The sequence below is a fragment of the Sciurus vulgaris genome (assembly GCF_902686455.1).
Source record: "Sciurus vulgaris genome assembly, chromosome: 16".
Taxonomy (NCBI): domain Eukaryota; kingdom Metazoa; phylum Chordata; class Mammalia; order Rodentia; family Sciuridae; genus Sciurus; species Sciurus vulgaris.
Genome location: NC_136477.1, coordinates 17,710,748 through 17,723,331, shown reverse-complemented (window position 1 = coordinate 17,723,331; position 12,584 = coordinate 17,710,748). Strand labels below are relative to the sequence as shown.

The 12,584-nt window shown below is 62.8% G+C and overlaps 2 protein-coding genes across 8 annotated transcripts in view; one reads left to right on the top strand and one right to left on the bottom strand.

Annotated features, from left to right (window-relative positions):
- PDE4C (phosphodiesterase 4C) overlaps positions 1-12,584 on the top strand; it is a 187,969-nt gene that overhangs the window by 44,580 nt on the left and 130,805 nt on the right. The gene's annotated exons all lie outside the window — the stretch shown is intronic.
- On the bottom strand, positions 1,117-12,532 carry PIK3R2 (phosphoinositide-3-kinase regulatory subunit 2). The gene is made up of 16 exons (XM_079114986.1): positions 12,258-12,532; positions 9,872-10,594; positions 7,175-7,267; positions 6,812-6,862; positions 6,577-6,708; positions 6,280-6,490; positions 5,844-5,929; positions 5,578-5,686; positions 5,395-5,493; positions 5,109-5,289; positions 4,899-5,024; positions 3,537-3,679; positions 3,182-3,358; positions 2,466-2,537; positions 2,180-2,350; positions 1,117-2,068 (listed from the first exon to the last, which is right to left on the bottom strand). Exons 2-16 carry the CDS (start codon positions 10,191-10,193, stop codon positions 1,861-1,863), a joined length of 2,181 nt encoding a protein of 726 aa, XP_078971112.1. The 5' UTR covers positions 10,194-10,594; positions 12,258-12,532; the 3' UTR covers positions 1,117-1,860.

Sequence of the window (12,584 nt, the reverse complement as noted above, 5' to 3'; positions counted from 1 at the left end):
ATCTTTGAACCCTCAGAGGCATCTAGTCATGGCCAGGGATAGTGACTACAGACTCCACCTGGGAATGAGAAAGCCATTGCTCAGAGAGAGAAGGTAACTTTGTCAAGGATGCACAGCAAGCTGCATGGCGACTTGAATATAGAAAGATCGTAGGCTGTCATCGACCACCTCCTACCCCAGCTCAGTCAGCCTGGGGCGGTGGGACGAGGGCCTTTTTCCAGTGTCCACCCAGCAACAGGAGGCATCATCTGGGATGGAGTCATTATGGAACATGTCCAGCTGGGCATGTGACAGGGAGATGCTTGGGAAGTGTGGGGACTCAGAGGCCCTCTTGTCCCAAGAGGACAGCGGTAGCCTGGGCAGGGGGTTTTGGTTCATTTGCTCCAAGCTGCCCAGGCATGTAGGGGTTTTTGATTTTCTTTTCTTTTTTTGTTTTTGCACCAGGGATTGAGGGCAGGGCTACCATGAAGCCACACCGCAGCCCTTATATTTTATTTAGAGACAGGGTCTCGCTGAGCTGCTCAGGGCCTCTCCAAGTTGCTGAGGCTGGCTTTGAACTCACGATCCTCCTGCCTCGGCCTCCCAAGCCACTGGGATGACAGGTGTGGGCCATCCAGCTGCCATGTAGGGTCTTGTGGGGATGGAGGGGGGATTCTGTCCCCTGGAGAGTGGTAAGTACGTCTAGGTCCAAGATGCTGCCCGGCAGGCCCTGGGCCGTGAGTGTTGCGTAGATGTGGAGAGGGGGATGGGGAGGGCCTCATGGGAGCTGTGGAGCTGCAGCTGAGGACATGGGACACTCTCTTGGTGGCCTGAGACTGTCGATGCCACTTGACAATGAAGCTGCGGATCAGAGCAGCAGGAGCAGAGGTGACTTCCGAGGGTACAACTGGGGGCCCAGCAGGGACTCACACTTGGAAGGTGGACCGGAGCCAGATGGGGGTCTGGGGAGCTCCTGAGCAGGAGCTGGAGGACCCTACTGGCCCCAGGCAGGCCGTGGGTTCTCTGGGCTTGAGTGGCCCAAGGCGGGGAAAGGTAAAGGCACTGAGCACTCAGAGGTGGCTGAAGTGAAACCCACAGTCCCCGCGCAGAATTCCAGTCCCCAAGGACTCACTCAGCCACCGTGTTCAAAGGTTTATATCCACGTCAATAACAACGTACCGTACAAAAGCTGCCCCAGCCTAGGCGGGCAGGCAGCGGGTCCCAGGCAGTGTAGAAAACCAGGGCTCTCGTCCCAAAAGAGAGGACCTCAGAGTCGAGGAGAAACCAATCAAAACCCAACATGATCGGGGAGGAGCCCTGAATCGCGACAAAGGAGGTACAGTGGGCAGTCTGCCAAGCCACCCAGCAGCGCGGCCCTGGTGGCCTGGATTCCTGGGGGCAGGGCCAGCTCACCAGCTTATTTTTAATTCTTTCCTTTCTGGTGGGGGGACTTCTGGGCAGCGGCCCCATCACGGGGCGACTCAGCCGCGGTTTCACTTCAGCGTTTGGAAGGGAAGTTGGGGTCTGTGGGGCGGGTCCCGCCCGGCCCCGAGTGTGGCGGCCGAGGTTCTTGGAAGCAGCCGAGCGAAGTTCCTTCCTCCCCATCCCAGGTCTATGGCTTACACATGGGGCCCCCAGGCCGGGGCCGCGCAGCCCAGGAGCCTCTGTAAACATGGAGGTGCGGCCGGAGGGGCGCCTGGGGCTGGGGCCTGCAGAGGGCAGGCGTCGGGGCGGCCAGAGCCACCAGGGGGCGATGTCCAGGACAGGGGGAGGGCAGGACGCCCGGCGGGGAGACACGGAGACCGAGAGGGAGGGCAGGAGAGGGAGGCGGCGAGCCGCCAGGACCCCGCTGGGCTGGTCTGTCTGCAGGCCACCGGAGGCTCAGCGGGCGGCGGGCGGCGGGCCGGGCCCCGGGGCGCGCACGGGGTGCGCCAGGGTGACGGTGAGCGCGTCGTTGTGCTGCACCAGGGAGGCGTGCTGGTAGTGCAGCACCAGCTCCTTCAGCGACCCGTACAGGTTGTAGGGCTCGGCGAAGCCGAAGCCAGTGGCTGTGCGGTAGATGACGCAGTGCTTGGTGTCGCCGTCCACCCTGGGAGGGGCAAGGGCAGGTCAGAGGGCGCTGTGGCTTTCCCGGGTCGCTGTCCTGCGCAGCAGGTGCTCCCGCCCGCCCGCAGGCCGCCGGCTCCCGCGAGGCACTCACACCACGGAGCAGGCGTAGCAGCCGCGCTGGCTGCTCTCGCGGATGAGGAAGGTGCCGTCCCGCTTGCCGCTCAGCATCTCCTCGGCCTGCGTGCGATTGATCTTGCCCACGTACCACGTGCGCTCCTCGTGGTGCGGGAGGTCCTCCTCGTCCTCCATCAGTGCGTACTGGCTGCGGGAGGCAGCGAGCAGGCCTGGTGGCTCATCCGCCAGCCCCACTCCCACCAGCCCGCTGAACAAGCCGCTCTAGAGGCCCTCCCCCCGCCTCCCTCCGCGAGGCCACTCACTCCTCGGTCTCGTTTTTGATCCCCAGCCACTCATTGATCTTCTTCTGCCGGGCGCCCTTTTGGGTAAGCCACCTGAGGAGCAAGAAGGGAAGGGGAGGTGAGCGCCCGAAGCACAGTAGGCCGGGCGGCAGGGCCAGGAGAGGGGATCTGAATTCTCTATCCCACAAGGAGGTGGCCTTGACCTGGCGAGGGGCAGCCTGAACCGAGGCGGTCCCCCGGCTCTGCCCGCGGGCCGCCCTTCCTGACCCTGGCCTTGACGGTTAGGAGCCCCTAGAACCCACCAGCCCAGGGAAGGCCTGATCACCACCAGAGGCTCAGTCCTGGGGGCCGCAGGGCACTGCCATTGGCCTGTGTCCAGGAAAGCTGTCAGCCCTGTGCCTCAGCTTCCCCAGCTGCGAAGGGCAAACTTGGCAAAGAACTTGGTCAGGAATAAATGAGCTAATGTGCACGCGGTGCTTGGCTGGGGCCTGCCGGGCACAACACGCATGCGCGTCTGCGTCCGGGCAGGAGGGCAGGGCCTTGGGAGAGGTGAGAGGTGGGAGCCAGGGCTGCCGCCAGGGGGCAGAGCGCACCTGCCTGAGACCAGCGCTCCTAAGTCAAAGACAGGGCTAGTGGGGGCCCTTCGGAGGGGTCCAGGGGGAGCGGTCCCGGCCTGACAGAGGGAAGGGGCCCGTAGGGCTGCCCAGGTGCCCGGCTCTGGCAGCGCGGCCACTCACACGAGGTACTGGTCTCGGATCTTGCGCAGCTGCATGAGGTCGGGCTTGAGGCTGTTCATGCGCTTGTCGATCTCGCGGTTGTCCGAGGCCTGTGCCCGCAGGTCCTGCTCCAGCTTTGTGCGACTTTCGTGGATCTCTGCGATGCGGGACTTGAGTCGCTCCGAGTTCAGCAGGATCCTGTTGGGGGGATGGCTCAGAGGCCTCAGGTGGCTCCTGGGGACCTTCTCTGCTCCCAGCCTATAAGCCTGTGCCTGGGCTCCGCCCCGCCATTGCTCTCTGGCCAGCTCCTCAACCGACACCCTTCCTCCCTTCCTCCCGGCCGCCCCTCCATTCCCTTCCGCCGGGCGCTGCTCACCGCTGCATCTCCTTCTCGTTGCCCTCACGCCGGAAGCGCTCCAGATACTCCTTACTGCACTTCTCCTGAGTCTGGCCCTGCTCCTCGAAGATCTTGATGGTCTCGTTGAAGGCCTCAATCGCTGTGCGCTTCATCTGCAGCTCCTGGGGAGGGGACACATCTGAGTACCTCTAGGGACTCCTCAAAAGTCCCTCATGAGGGACGAAGGGCCATCCCATCTCTGATGTGGAGATTTTGCTCCTGCACCAGAAGCACCAGTCCTGGAGAAGTAATTCTAGTGGCAGACAAACGAACTCCTATTCAGCCTTCAACACCCCACTCCCCAACTTCTCCTTTCCTTTCATCCTCCTTTGGACACCTTACAAACCCTTGGACTTTTAGCACTGCTGAGAATTATTCAGTTCATGGGGCTTCCTGGGGTGGATGCTACACAGCATTTTCGATGCATTGTATTTTAGGAACTCCCAAAGCCCCCCACAAAACTGGAATTGTTATTGGGGAAACTGAGGTTCAGGGGACCTGGATTACTTTTGAGATCACGCTGTTCTTCACTAATCCTGGACAGGCAACTTGTCCACTTAAATAGACCTCAGGTGCCCCATCGCTAAAAGAGGGACAGCAAGTTAAAACTTTGGAGACTACCGGGCAGTGTGTGTGTGTGTGAGAGAGAGAGAGAAAGAGAGACACACACACACACACACACACAACTGAGCAATCTTCAGAGACAGGACATTCTATCTGAATCTGTTGTCTCTCAACTTGCAAAAAGGCACATTAATACAGTCCTTGAGCTGGGCACAGTGGCACATGCCTGTAACCCCACCACTTGGGAAGCTGAGGCAGGATTGTGAGCCTCAGCATCTTAGCAATACCCTATGCAGCTTAGTGAGACCCTGTCTCAAAATAATAAAAAAAAGAAATAAAAAGAGCTGGGGATGTGGCTCAGTGGTAAAGCACCCCTGGGTTCAATCCCTGGCACCCCCACCCCCAATGCAGTGACAAAACCTCCTTTTAAAAAAATGCCACTCGTTCCTGTGACCTCCTGGCCCTCTGGTTCAGCCAAGTCTGCATCAGGTTACTATTACAGTTCAGAATCACACCCTGCTTGAAGGACACAGAGAAGTGATCAAAATCCTTGGTTCCACTGCAGGATGGGGAAACCCAGGCCAGACAGAGCAGGGGCCCTGGGGGACCCCAGGTCCTGGCACAGCCACTCCTGTGAGCCTGTTGGTCCCTTCTCACTTATGCCTTCTTTACTTTTTAAAACTACGTGCACTAGGCTGCCTGACCTCCCTGGCCCAAAGCTGTCCCTGGCTGCTGGCCTCGCCAGGGCCCTCTGCACCCTGGCACCCGCGGAGGTACCTGGGAGGTGCGTGTGTACTCCTCGTACAGCTGGTCATACTCGCGGCTCTTGTCCTGGTACTGCTGGTGGTAGACCTTGAGCTGAGCACCCACAGCCTCCACACTGTCCTCCTTGACGACCTGGTCCTGGGGATACGAGGGGTGGGGTCAGGGGAGCCCCAGGAGACCGAGACAGAGGCACTGCCCACCCTGGCTCGGCCTGGTGCAGACCTGCTGGTACTTGGACACGGGGTAGAGGAGCCGCGTGTCCAGCTTGGCATTGTACTGGGCCAGGGACTCGTGGCGGTAGTGGGTGATGAGGTCCACGACGGAGCAGAAGGTGAGCGGCTCCGAGAAGCCATAGTGGCCGTCCCGGTGGAACACCTTGATCAGCTTGTTGTTGCCCCCTTTCCTGGGGGAAAGATAGGCTGTTGGCACCCGGTGGGACCCCAGCCCCAGCCCTCTGGCATCCCAGCCCCTGTACGACACCTAGAGAACCCTGAGGGGACAGGCCCACCTGAGGGTGAGCGTGTACTCCCCTTGGATCTTGCTGGATGCATCTCGAACCAGAAAGGTTCCATCTGGAGTGTCCCGGAGTTTCTCGTTTACCTCTTCCCTGTGGGGACACCCAGGGTTGGAGCTGCCAACCTGGACACACGTGGCACCTCCTGAGTCCCTGGCCCCACCCCAGAGACCCTACCTGGAGATGTCCCCCCAGTACCACTCAGCGTCCTGCAGTGAAGGTGGGCTCCCCCCATTGGCCAGGCCTGTCGTGGCTGGCTTTGCCTTGGAGGGTTTAGGTGGCAGTGCTGGGGGACAGGAAAACAAATGCACAATAAGCACCAACTGTATACAGCAGCCATCTCCCCTTGCGACGGGGCCTGTTTGCACTGGCAGGGCCCCAGAATCAGCAATCACGGTCTCCAGCAGTAAGAACTGAGGATCGTTTTTGGGAGGGGGGTTCACCTGGAGGTGCAACCTCCTGTTCTTCCAGATGTTCCTGCAGCAGCTTCTCCACCAGCAGCACGGGGAAGTTTGGGCTGGACTCACTCCTGGGGGCAATGGGAGCGTGGTGAGGTCTGGGCCCGTCCAGACATCCAGACGCAGTACACACTCCTGCTGGTGCCTGCACACTGGGGGGTGACTATTCACAAAGGTATGTACAGGGGAGAGGGGCAGGTGACAGACTCGGGTATGCGAGGCCAAGTCCTGCTTACTGTGTGTAGTCACCAACAAGAGACCAAGAGCCACCGGGGAGCAGAGGCGAGGGTGCAGGCCCGCCCACACGCCCCGCCCCCGGCCTTTCCTGGATTCCTCCCCGCCTCCTCAGGCGTGGCCACGCCCACCAGCCCCGCCCCTCCTGCTAGAGCTCAGCCCCGCCCCTACGGCGCTGCTGGCTCACCCGTCAGGCGCGCCCCCTGGCGGCGGTGAGGGTGGCTGCATGCGCAGCAGCAGGGGCCCAAAGGTGGCCCCCAGGGCGCGGATGGCAGGCCCCTGGGCCGCGGCGTGGCGGGCCAGGCGGCCCAGGTGCTGGAGTAGGAAGCGCAGCGTGAGAGCACCGTGCAGCGGCAGCGTCGGGGGTTCCAGCACCGGCCCCACAGGCCCTGCAGCCTCTGAGAACAGACGGCCAAGGCTGGGTGAGCCAGGGCAGATGACCGCCTACCCACCCTCCCCATCCCTGGCTCCCCATCAGGCTCACCTCGCAGAGCCCGGCTCGCTTCGGCAGCAGCTTCAGGTGTCACTAGGGGCGCGGGCAACGCCAGCAGGAAGCCCTTAATGCCGTCCGACAAAGCAGCAGCGTCCCACTGCTCCACATCGCTCAGGGACCAGTCTGTGGGTACAGGGGGACATGCCCAGCTGCTGTGTACTGGGGTCCCTGCTGGGCTGCGGAGGCCGGCTCCTCCCCCATCCCTGCCCAAGGAGGCGCCTCTCACCTGTGCGTGGGGCAGGCAGCTCAGGCCTGCAGTGGGGCTCGCTGTCCAGCCCTGGAGAGAGGGGACAGGCCAGTCAGCTCTTAAATGTTGCCCAACCCCATGGAAGGACAGGGTGGCCATTCAACCCTGGCACTCTCGCTTTGGAACCCAGAGATACCATTAAAGGAGGAGGAAAGCGGGAGACCTCCACAGAGGGCCCTGCACGGGTAAGGAGGGTCCAGCCCACCTCCCCCACCAGGCCACCCTCCCCTGTGTAACAAGGATGCCAGGCCCTGTGGGCTTAGCCTCCTCAATGCAGGCGCTCGGCGGCCCTGTGAGGGGGTGAGCACGCAGAGGTTGGGGGGTGGGTGGGCTGGGGCTCACCTATCTGTTCAAGGGCCTCCACAAGCTTCACCAGGATGGGGGGCGCCACGTCAGGTGGGGAGAACTGCTCGGCCAGGTCAGGGAGTGTGAGGCCTGGTGGAGACAGCATGTTGGTGAGGCCCCTGGAAGGACCCCAGTCCCTCTGCCCGGGCAAGCTCCGTCCCAACGGCTCCAGGCAGGAGCCAGCGCAGACAAGCACTGGGCATCGGGAGCACCCTGGGAGGGCAGAGGGCCCTGTCGGAGGGGCTGGGGGGTTGATGGGAAGCAGCTTTCTGGAGTGAGACATGGAGAAGTCACACGACCTCAGAGGCCCGGAGTGGGCTCTACAGTGGCCGTGGACACATATGTCTGAGGCCTGGCCCCGAGAGCCTGTGGCTGCCACCTTATTTGGAAATAGGGTCTCTGTAGGTAGAATAAAGGTAAGGCTACCCCAGATGAGATCATCCTGGATTTAGGGTGCCCTAAGCCAATGGCTGGTGTCTCCCTAAGAGAAGGCCACGTGAAGACGTGGAGATGGAGTAATCCACCTCCAAGCCAAGGAATGCCTGGGGACACCGGAAGGTGGCAGAAGCCAGAAGAGATTCATCATTGACTTCCTTCAGAGGGAGCAGGCCCTGACTTCGGACTCCGGGATTCTAGAAACACAACAGAATAAATTTCTATTGTTTAAAGCCACCTGATTTATGGTTCCTTAAGGCAGTCACTGAAGCTCGCATGGCAGGTTTTGGGCTCTGTCACAGTTGCTGTGCAACCTTGGGTACCTGACCTGTAGTCTCTGGGCATCAGTTTTTTCAAGGGAAAAACAAGTAGATGGTGTGGTCTCTTTTTTCCCTCTCTATTTCTTTTGAGGTGCTGGGATGGAACCCAGGACGTCACTCGTGCTAGGCAAGCACTCTACCTTGGGCGGTACCCCAGCCTCTCCTTTCTTGATGTAAATGGGAAAAAAAAAAAAGGTTGGGAAGGATTAAAGGAAAGTAACCCTCACGAGTGTGAACAGCTTCTTTTAGGGACCCTTCCTTATCTCTAAGTCATTCTGCTTCTAAATTCTCTGTCCTTTTTGAAAAGGCTGAAACCCCTCCCAGCGGGCGCCGGGCGGGCCAGCCCCTACCCAGCCGGTGTTCCCGCTCCAGGGCCCTTTGTGTGCAGGAGTCCTGCCTCCTCCGGGCTCTGCTGCTGCACCACCATTTGCCGCGGCTCTGGCCCTCAGCAGGACGCCCTGGCACAGGGCAGGGGCAAGCTGGGGCCTGCGGGGCCTCTGAGCGACAGGCCAGGCGGCTCCTGGAGCTGGAAGACACCCAGCTGCAAGGAAGACGCCAGAAAAAAAAGAAAGAAAGAAAAAGAAAAAGCAGGCGAGGGGGTGGGCACCGGTTGGGCTGGCGGGGGCTGCAGTTCTGCAGAATCAACCCAGAGACCACCAGGGACCTGTGTGCAAAATGCAGAGGGCGGCCCTGGGATCAGGCCCCACCCCCACCTGCAGATGAGGAGCCTGGGCTCTGAGGGGGCCTGGCCCCCAGGGTGCAGGCCAGGAGGGCCAGGAGGCTGGAACCCCGCGGCAGCGCCCTGCCCGGGCTCATGGCGAAATGGGCCTCTGCACACTCCCAGGTGGCCCCAGCATCCAGAGCGGCGAGGCCCACAGTGCACACAGACCCCGTCGCCCTTTCCTGACGGAAACCAAGCTGCGCGGAGGGCAGGCCTGGCCGAGGTCATGGGCTGGGAGGTTTGGAGGGCGAGACTGGGCCGCGGCCTGAGCGGGATGTGTGGAGGCTGGAGCCCGGCCAGGCTGAGCAGGGAGGCGGCTGTTACCAGGGGGAGAGGCAGACTCTGGCCGGGAGCCCGGATGGGGCCACCTCCTGCTCCTGCGGCCGCGGCCCTGGAGACGCCAGATGCTGTGAGGCCCAAGCCAGGCTGCGCAGCCCACGGCCCACTCTGCCCCCTGCCGTGGAACCGGCCTGAGTGTGTGGGGCACCCCGGGCCTGACCCCCGCGAGTGCTCTTCCCCTTGTACTTGGGGCCTCCCTGGGCTGCTGGGAGGGCAGGCTCAGACTGGCGGGTCCTTGACGCCCCTCGGCCTCCTCTGCACCACCGGGGCCTCAGTTTCCCTGCCCGGAACCCACAGCCCTGCTGCCCCGCGTAAGCTCAGTGCCACGGCCTCTCCACTCCCCGCACCCTCCTGGGGAGCGGGATGGCTCCCCTCGGCTGAGCAGCCCACACTATGGGGTTTCGAGGCTCCTTTATTTTAGAAACCAGGTAAAATCAGTGTTAATAAAGGGGTCCCACCAGGAACCCCATCTGTACACGAGGAAAGCTGGACTGGGCCTCTGAGCCCTACAGACCACTCCATCGTCCCCATGCTGTGGGCCGCCTTGCCAGTGTTCCCTGCTACGTCACCACCCTCGCCCTTGCTGTGCCCACTGCCCAGGTCCCTCTACCTCCAGCTCCTCCCTGCAAGCCTCGGTCCTCACAGCCTCCGTCACCATTTATATCACAGTCCCACCAAATCTCAAATCAGAATCCTGTGAGAGCAGGGCCAGCTTGTGTCCAGAGCTGAGCTGACAGCAGTGTCCGGAAACAACAACTAAGAAATGACCCAGTGTCCCTATTCCTCCACCCCTGAGAGACCCCGTTGCCTCACTGCAGAGAAGAAAAGACTGAGGGTCCAAGCAGACGTCCTCCTTCTAGGCTTCTGCCTGCTGCTCACCTGGCTCGGGGGGCCCATCGCGGGGCCTGGCAGGCAGCGGGCGGGGGCCTCGTGGACGAGGGCCTGGCCGGGCCAGAGCCACAGGCCCCAGGAACTCCACGTAGGTGCCAGGGAAGTCACCTCGCTGCCGGGTGCGCTCATTGAGGCCAGGCATCCAGCCCACGCTCTGCGGGCAGCGCTCGCCACCCTCCGCCACGCCCAGCGCCTGCAGCGCAGCCCGGCTCACCACCAGCACGTCACCGGGCAGCAGCTCCAGGTCCTCTGGCCGCTCCCGGCGAAACGGGTACAGCGCACGGTACTGGAAGCCCTCGGCACCAGCCATGGCCGGGTGCAGCGGGGTTGGATGGTCAGGCAGCTGCTCGGGGCCCTGATGGCCCCATCCGCTGGGCTGGCTCGGGGTGCTCAGGGCTCAGTTTCCACAGAAGTCACTGGCCACCCGGGGGCCACTCACGCCCGGCTTCCCAGCATCATCCCGGGACCCGATGAGGGCCACTGGTGCTGTGTCCACCATGCGTCAGCTGCAGGCCAGGGGCTGGGGCGGTGATCGCGGCTCACTTGGCCACTGCGGTCCCCATGGGAGAGGGGTGACAGAGCAGGCAGATCACTCCCTCCGGAGAGGGGCCATCGGTGCCCGAGGCTGGCAGCTCCTCCAGCCGTGCCAGACGAGGGAGCCAGGGGAGCCAAGAGCGCAGGATGCCACCATGCTTGGCCAGGGTTGCTGACCTAGAGGGAGAGGGATGGGGCAGCATTTGTCAGCTGACTCGTATCCCCAACAGAGATGGGCCCAGATCCAAATCCTGGGTCAGAATCCCCTAAGCACTGGGTGGCCTTGGGTGCAGTTCCTGTCCTCAGTTTCCCCATGTGTATAATGGGTGCATCAGCAGCCCTCCCTGAGGCTGATGGGAGCTGAACAAGCTCCTCCTCATCCTCATTAGAGATGGGAAGCAGGCTCAGAGCAGGGAGGTGCCTGTATGGCCACTCCATGGGCCAGGGGGAAGCAAGGACTCGCACCCAGGCTCAGACGGAGCTGAGGAGGCCGGTGGTACTCAGAGCAAGCAGGGTGAAATGGGGTGCACTCAGACTACATGGGGGCTGGCTGAGCAGGGCAGGAAGCAGCAGAGTGTACACAGGGACAGGGCGGGAGGGGCAGGGAGAGCCCTCAGCACCTGCAGAGGACTAAAGGTAAGTCCAAGTCCCTGCCGGGGGTGGGGGGGGCAGGCAGGGAGCTGGGGGTGTCCCCAGGCTGGCTGAACCTGGCGCCCACAGCAGGTGTAAAAAGTAGAGGGCAAGTGTGGCAAAGAGCCAGCTGGCCCTTAGCTGCAGGGTAGGACAGGGAGCCAGGGGAGGGGGACAGGAGGAGGGCACTGTGGCTGCCCAGGGAGGTAGGCTGCCACATGCTGAGTGATGACGGCCCCCCAGGAGCCCCGGCCTGGAGGAGGCAGAGATGGGGCCCCACGTCCCCAGCCCCAGTCCTGCAGAGCTGGTTCTCCTGTGAGGATGGGGCAGGGGCGGGGTGTGCAGTCTAGAGAACGCGGCTTGGGAGCAAGGAGGGTGCACCAGGCCTCCCCGGCCTCTGTAAAGGTACATGCTACGGCTGGCAGGAGCAAGTCACTTGCCAAGAATTCAGGTGGCCAGAAGAAAGGGCGCCATCCAACAACGGCCTGGCGCCGAGGGTCTGGGGTTTATCCCCAGGCCACAGGGGCTGTCAGGAGGTGTCTGCTCACAGAGCTGGGGCTCCACGTTCCCAGGTGCCCGAGTTAACTACTCTCTGAACCATGTCACCGCATTCTACAGGTGGGGAAACTGAGGCCCAGTTAAGAAACGTCTAGGAAATCTCCTAGATCCTCCTGCCTGTCCGCCCCCGCGCCCCGGTGTGCACACGTTTGCACACGCCGGGGAACCTGCGCTCCCTGAATTCAAGAGGTGAGGGAGCCCAAGCCGGGCTGGGGGCTCCGCGGGTGGACCGAGTGCCTGCGTGCTCACGCAGACGCGCACTCGGGCCTGCATGGACCCTGCAGCCAGCCAGGAGACCGGAAGTGGGATCGTCCCCGGACCCTCCTGCACCCCATTGTGCCCCAGTGCCTGGGCGCCCCTCGTTACTACTCGAGGCCCCACTCCAGACAGGGCCTTCTTGCATGGGGGGCCGCGGCTCCAGCCCCGTATCTCTGTCGAGGAGTCCCCCGTTCCGCCCTGACCGTCCCGAGCAGGCTGCACGGTTGCTGATGAGCCCGAGGCCTGCCCGTCCCTGCGGCCCCCCAATTCCCGCGGGGCCCGCTGCAGCCCGCGGCCGTGGTCTGGTTTCCACAGGGCCCTGTAATCTGCCTTGGCGCCCGCATACAGCGCACTCCCACAATCCCTCCTGCCACGACGGCCAGTCGGGACTCACCTGCTCGCGACCGCCACCGCCGCCGCTGCGGCCGCCGTCACGCTGAGCTGAGTCCGCCCCGTGGCTCCACCGCGGCCGCCGTCGCCGCAGCCGCGGGATCCCGGCGTCAGCCGCCGCCGCGGTTCCGAGCGGCCGGGCCCGCCCCCGGCGGAAAGGGACGAGCGCATTCGGGCCCGGCGAGTTAACAGAGACCTAGGCGGAGCCAGGGCGGGGAGAACGCCTGAGTGATTCCGGAAAGAGCCGAACGTACTCCCGCGGGACTAGCAGGCTGGAGGTTGAGGCGAGACAGCCGAACAGTTACGGAAGTAGCCGAGCGAGATCGGGTCT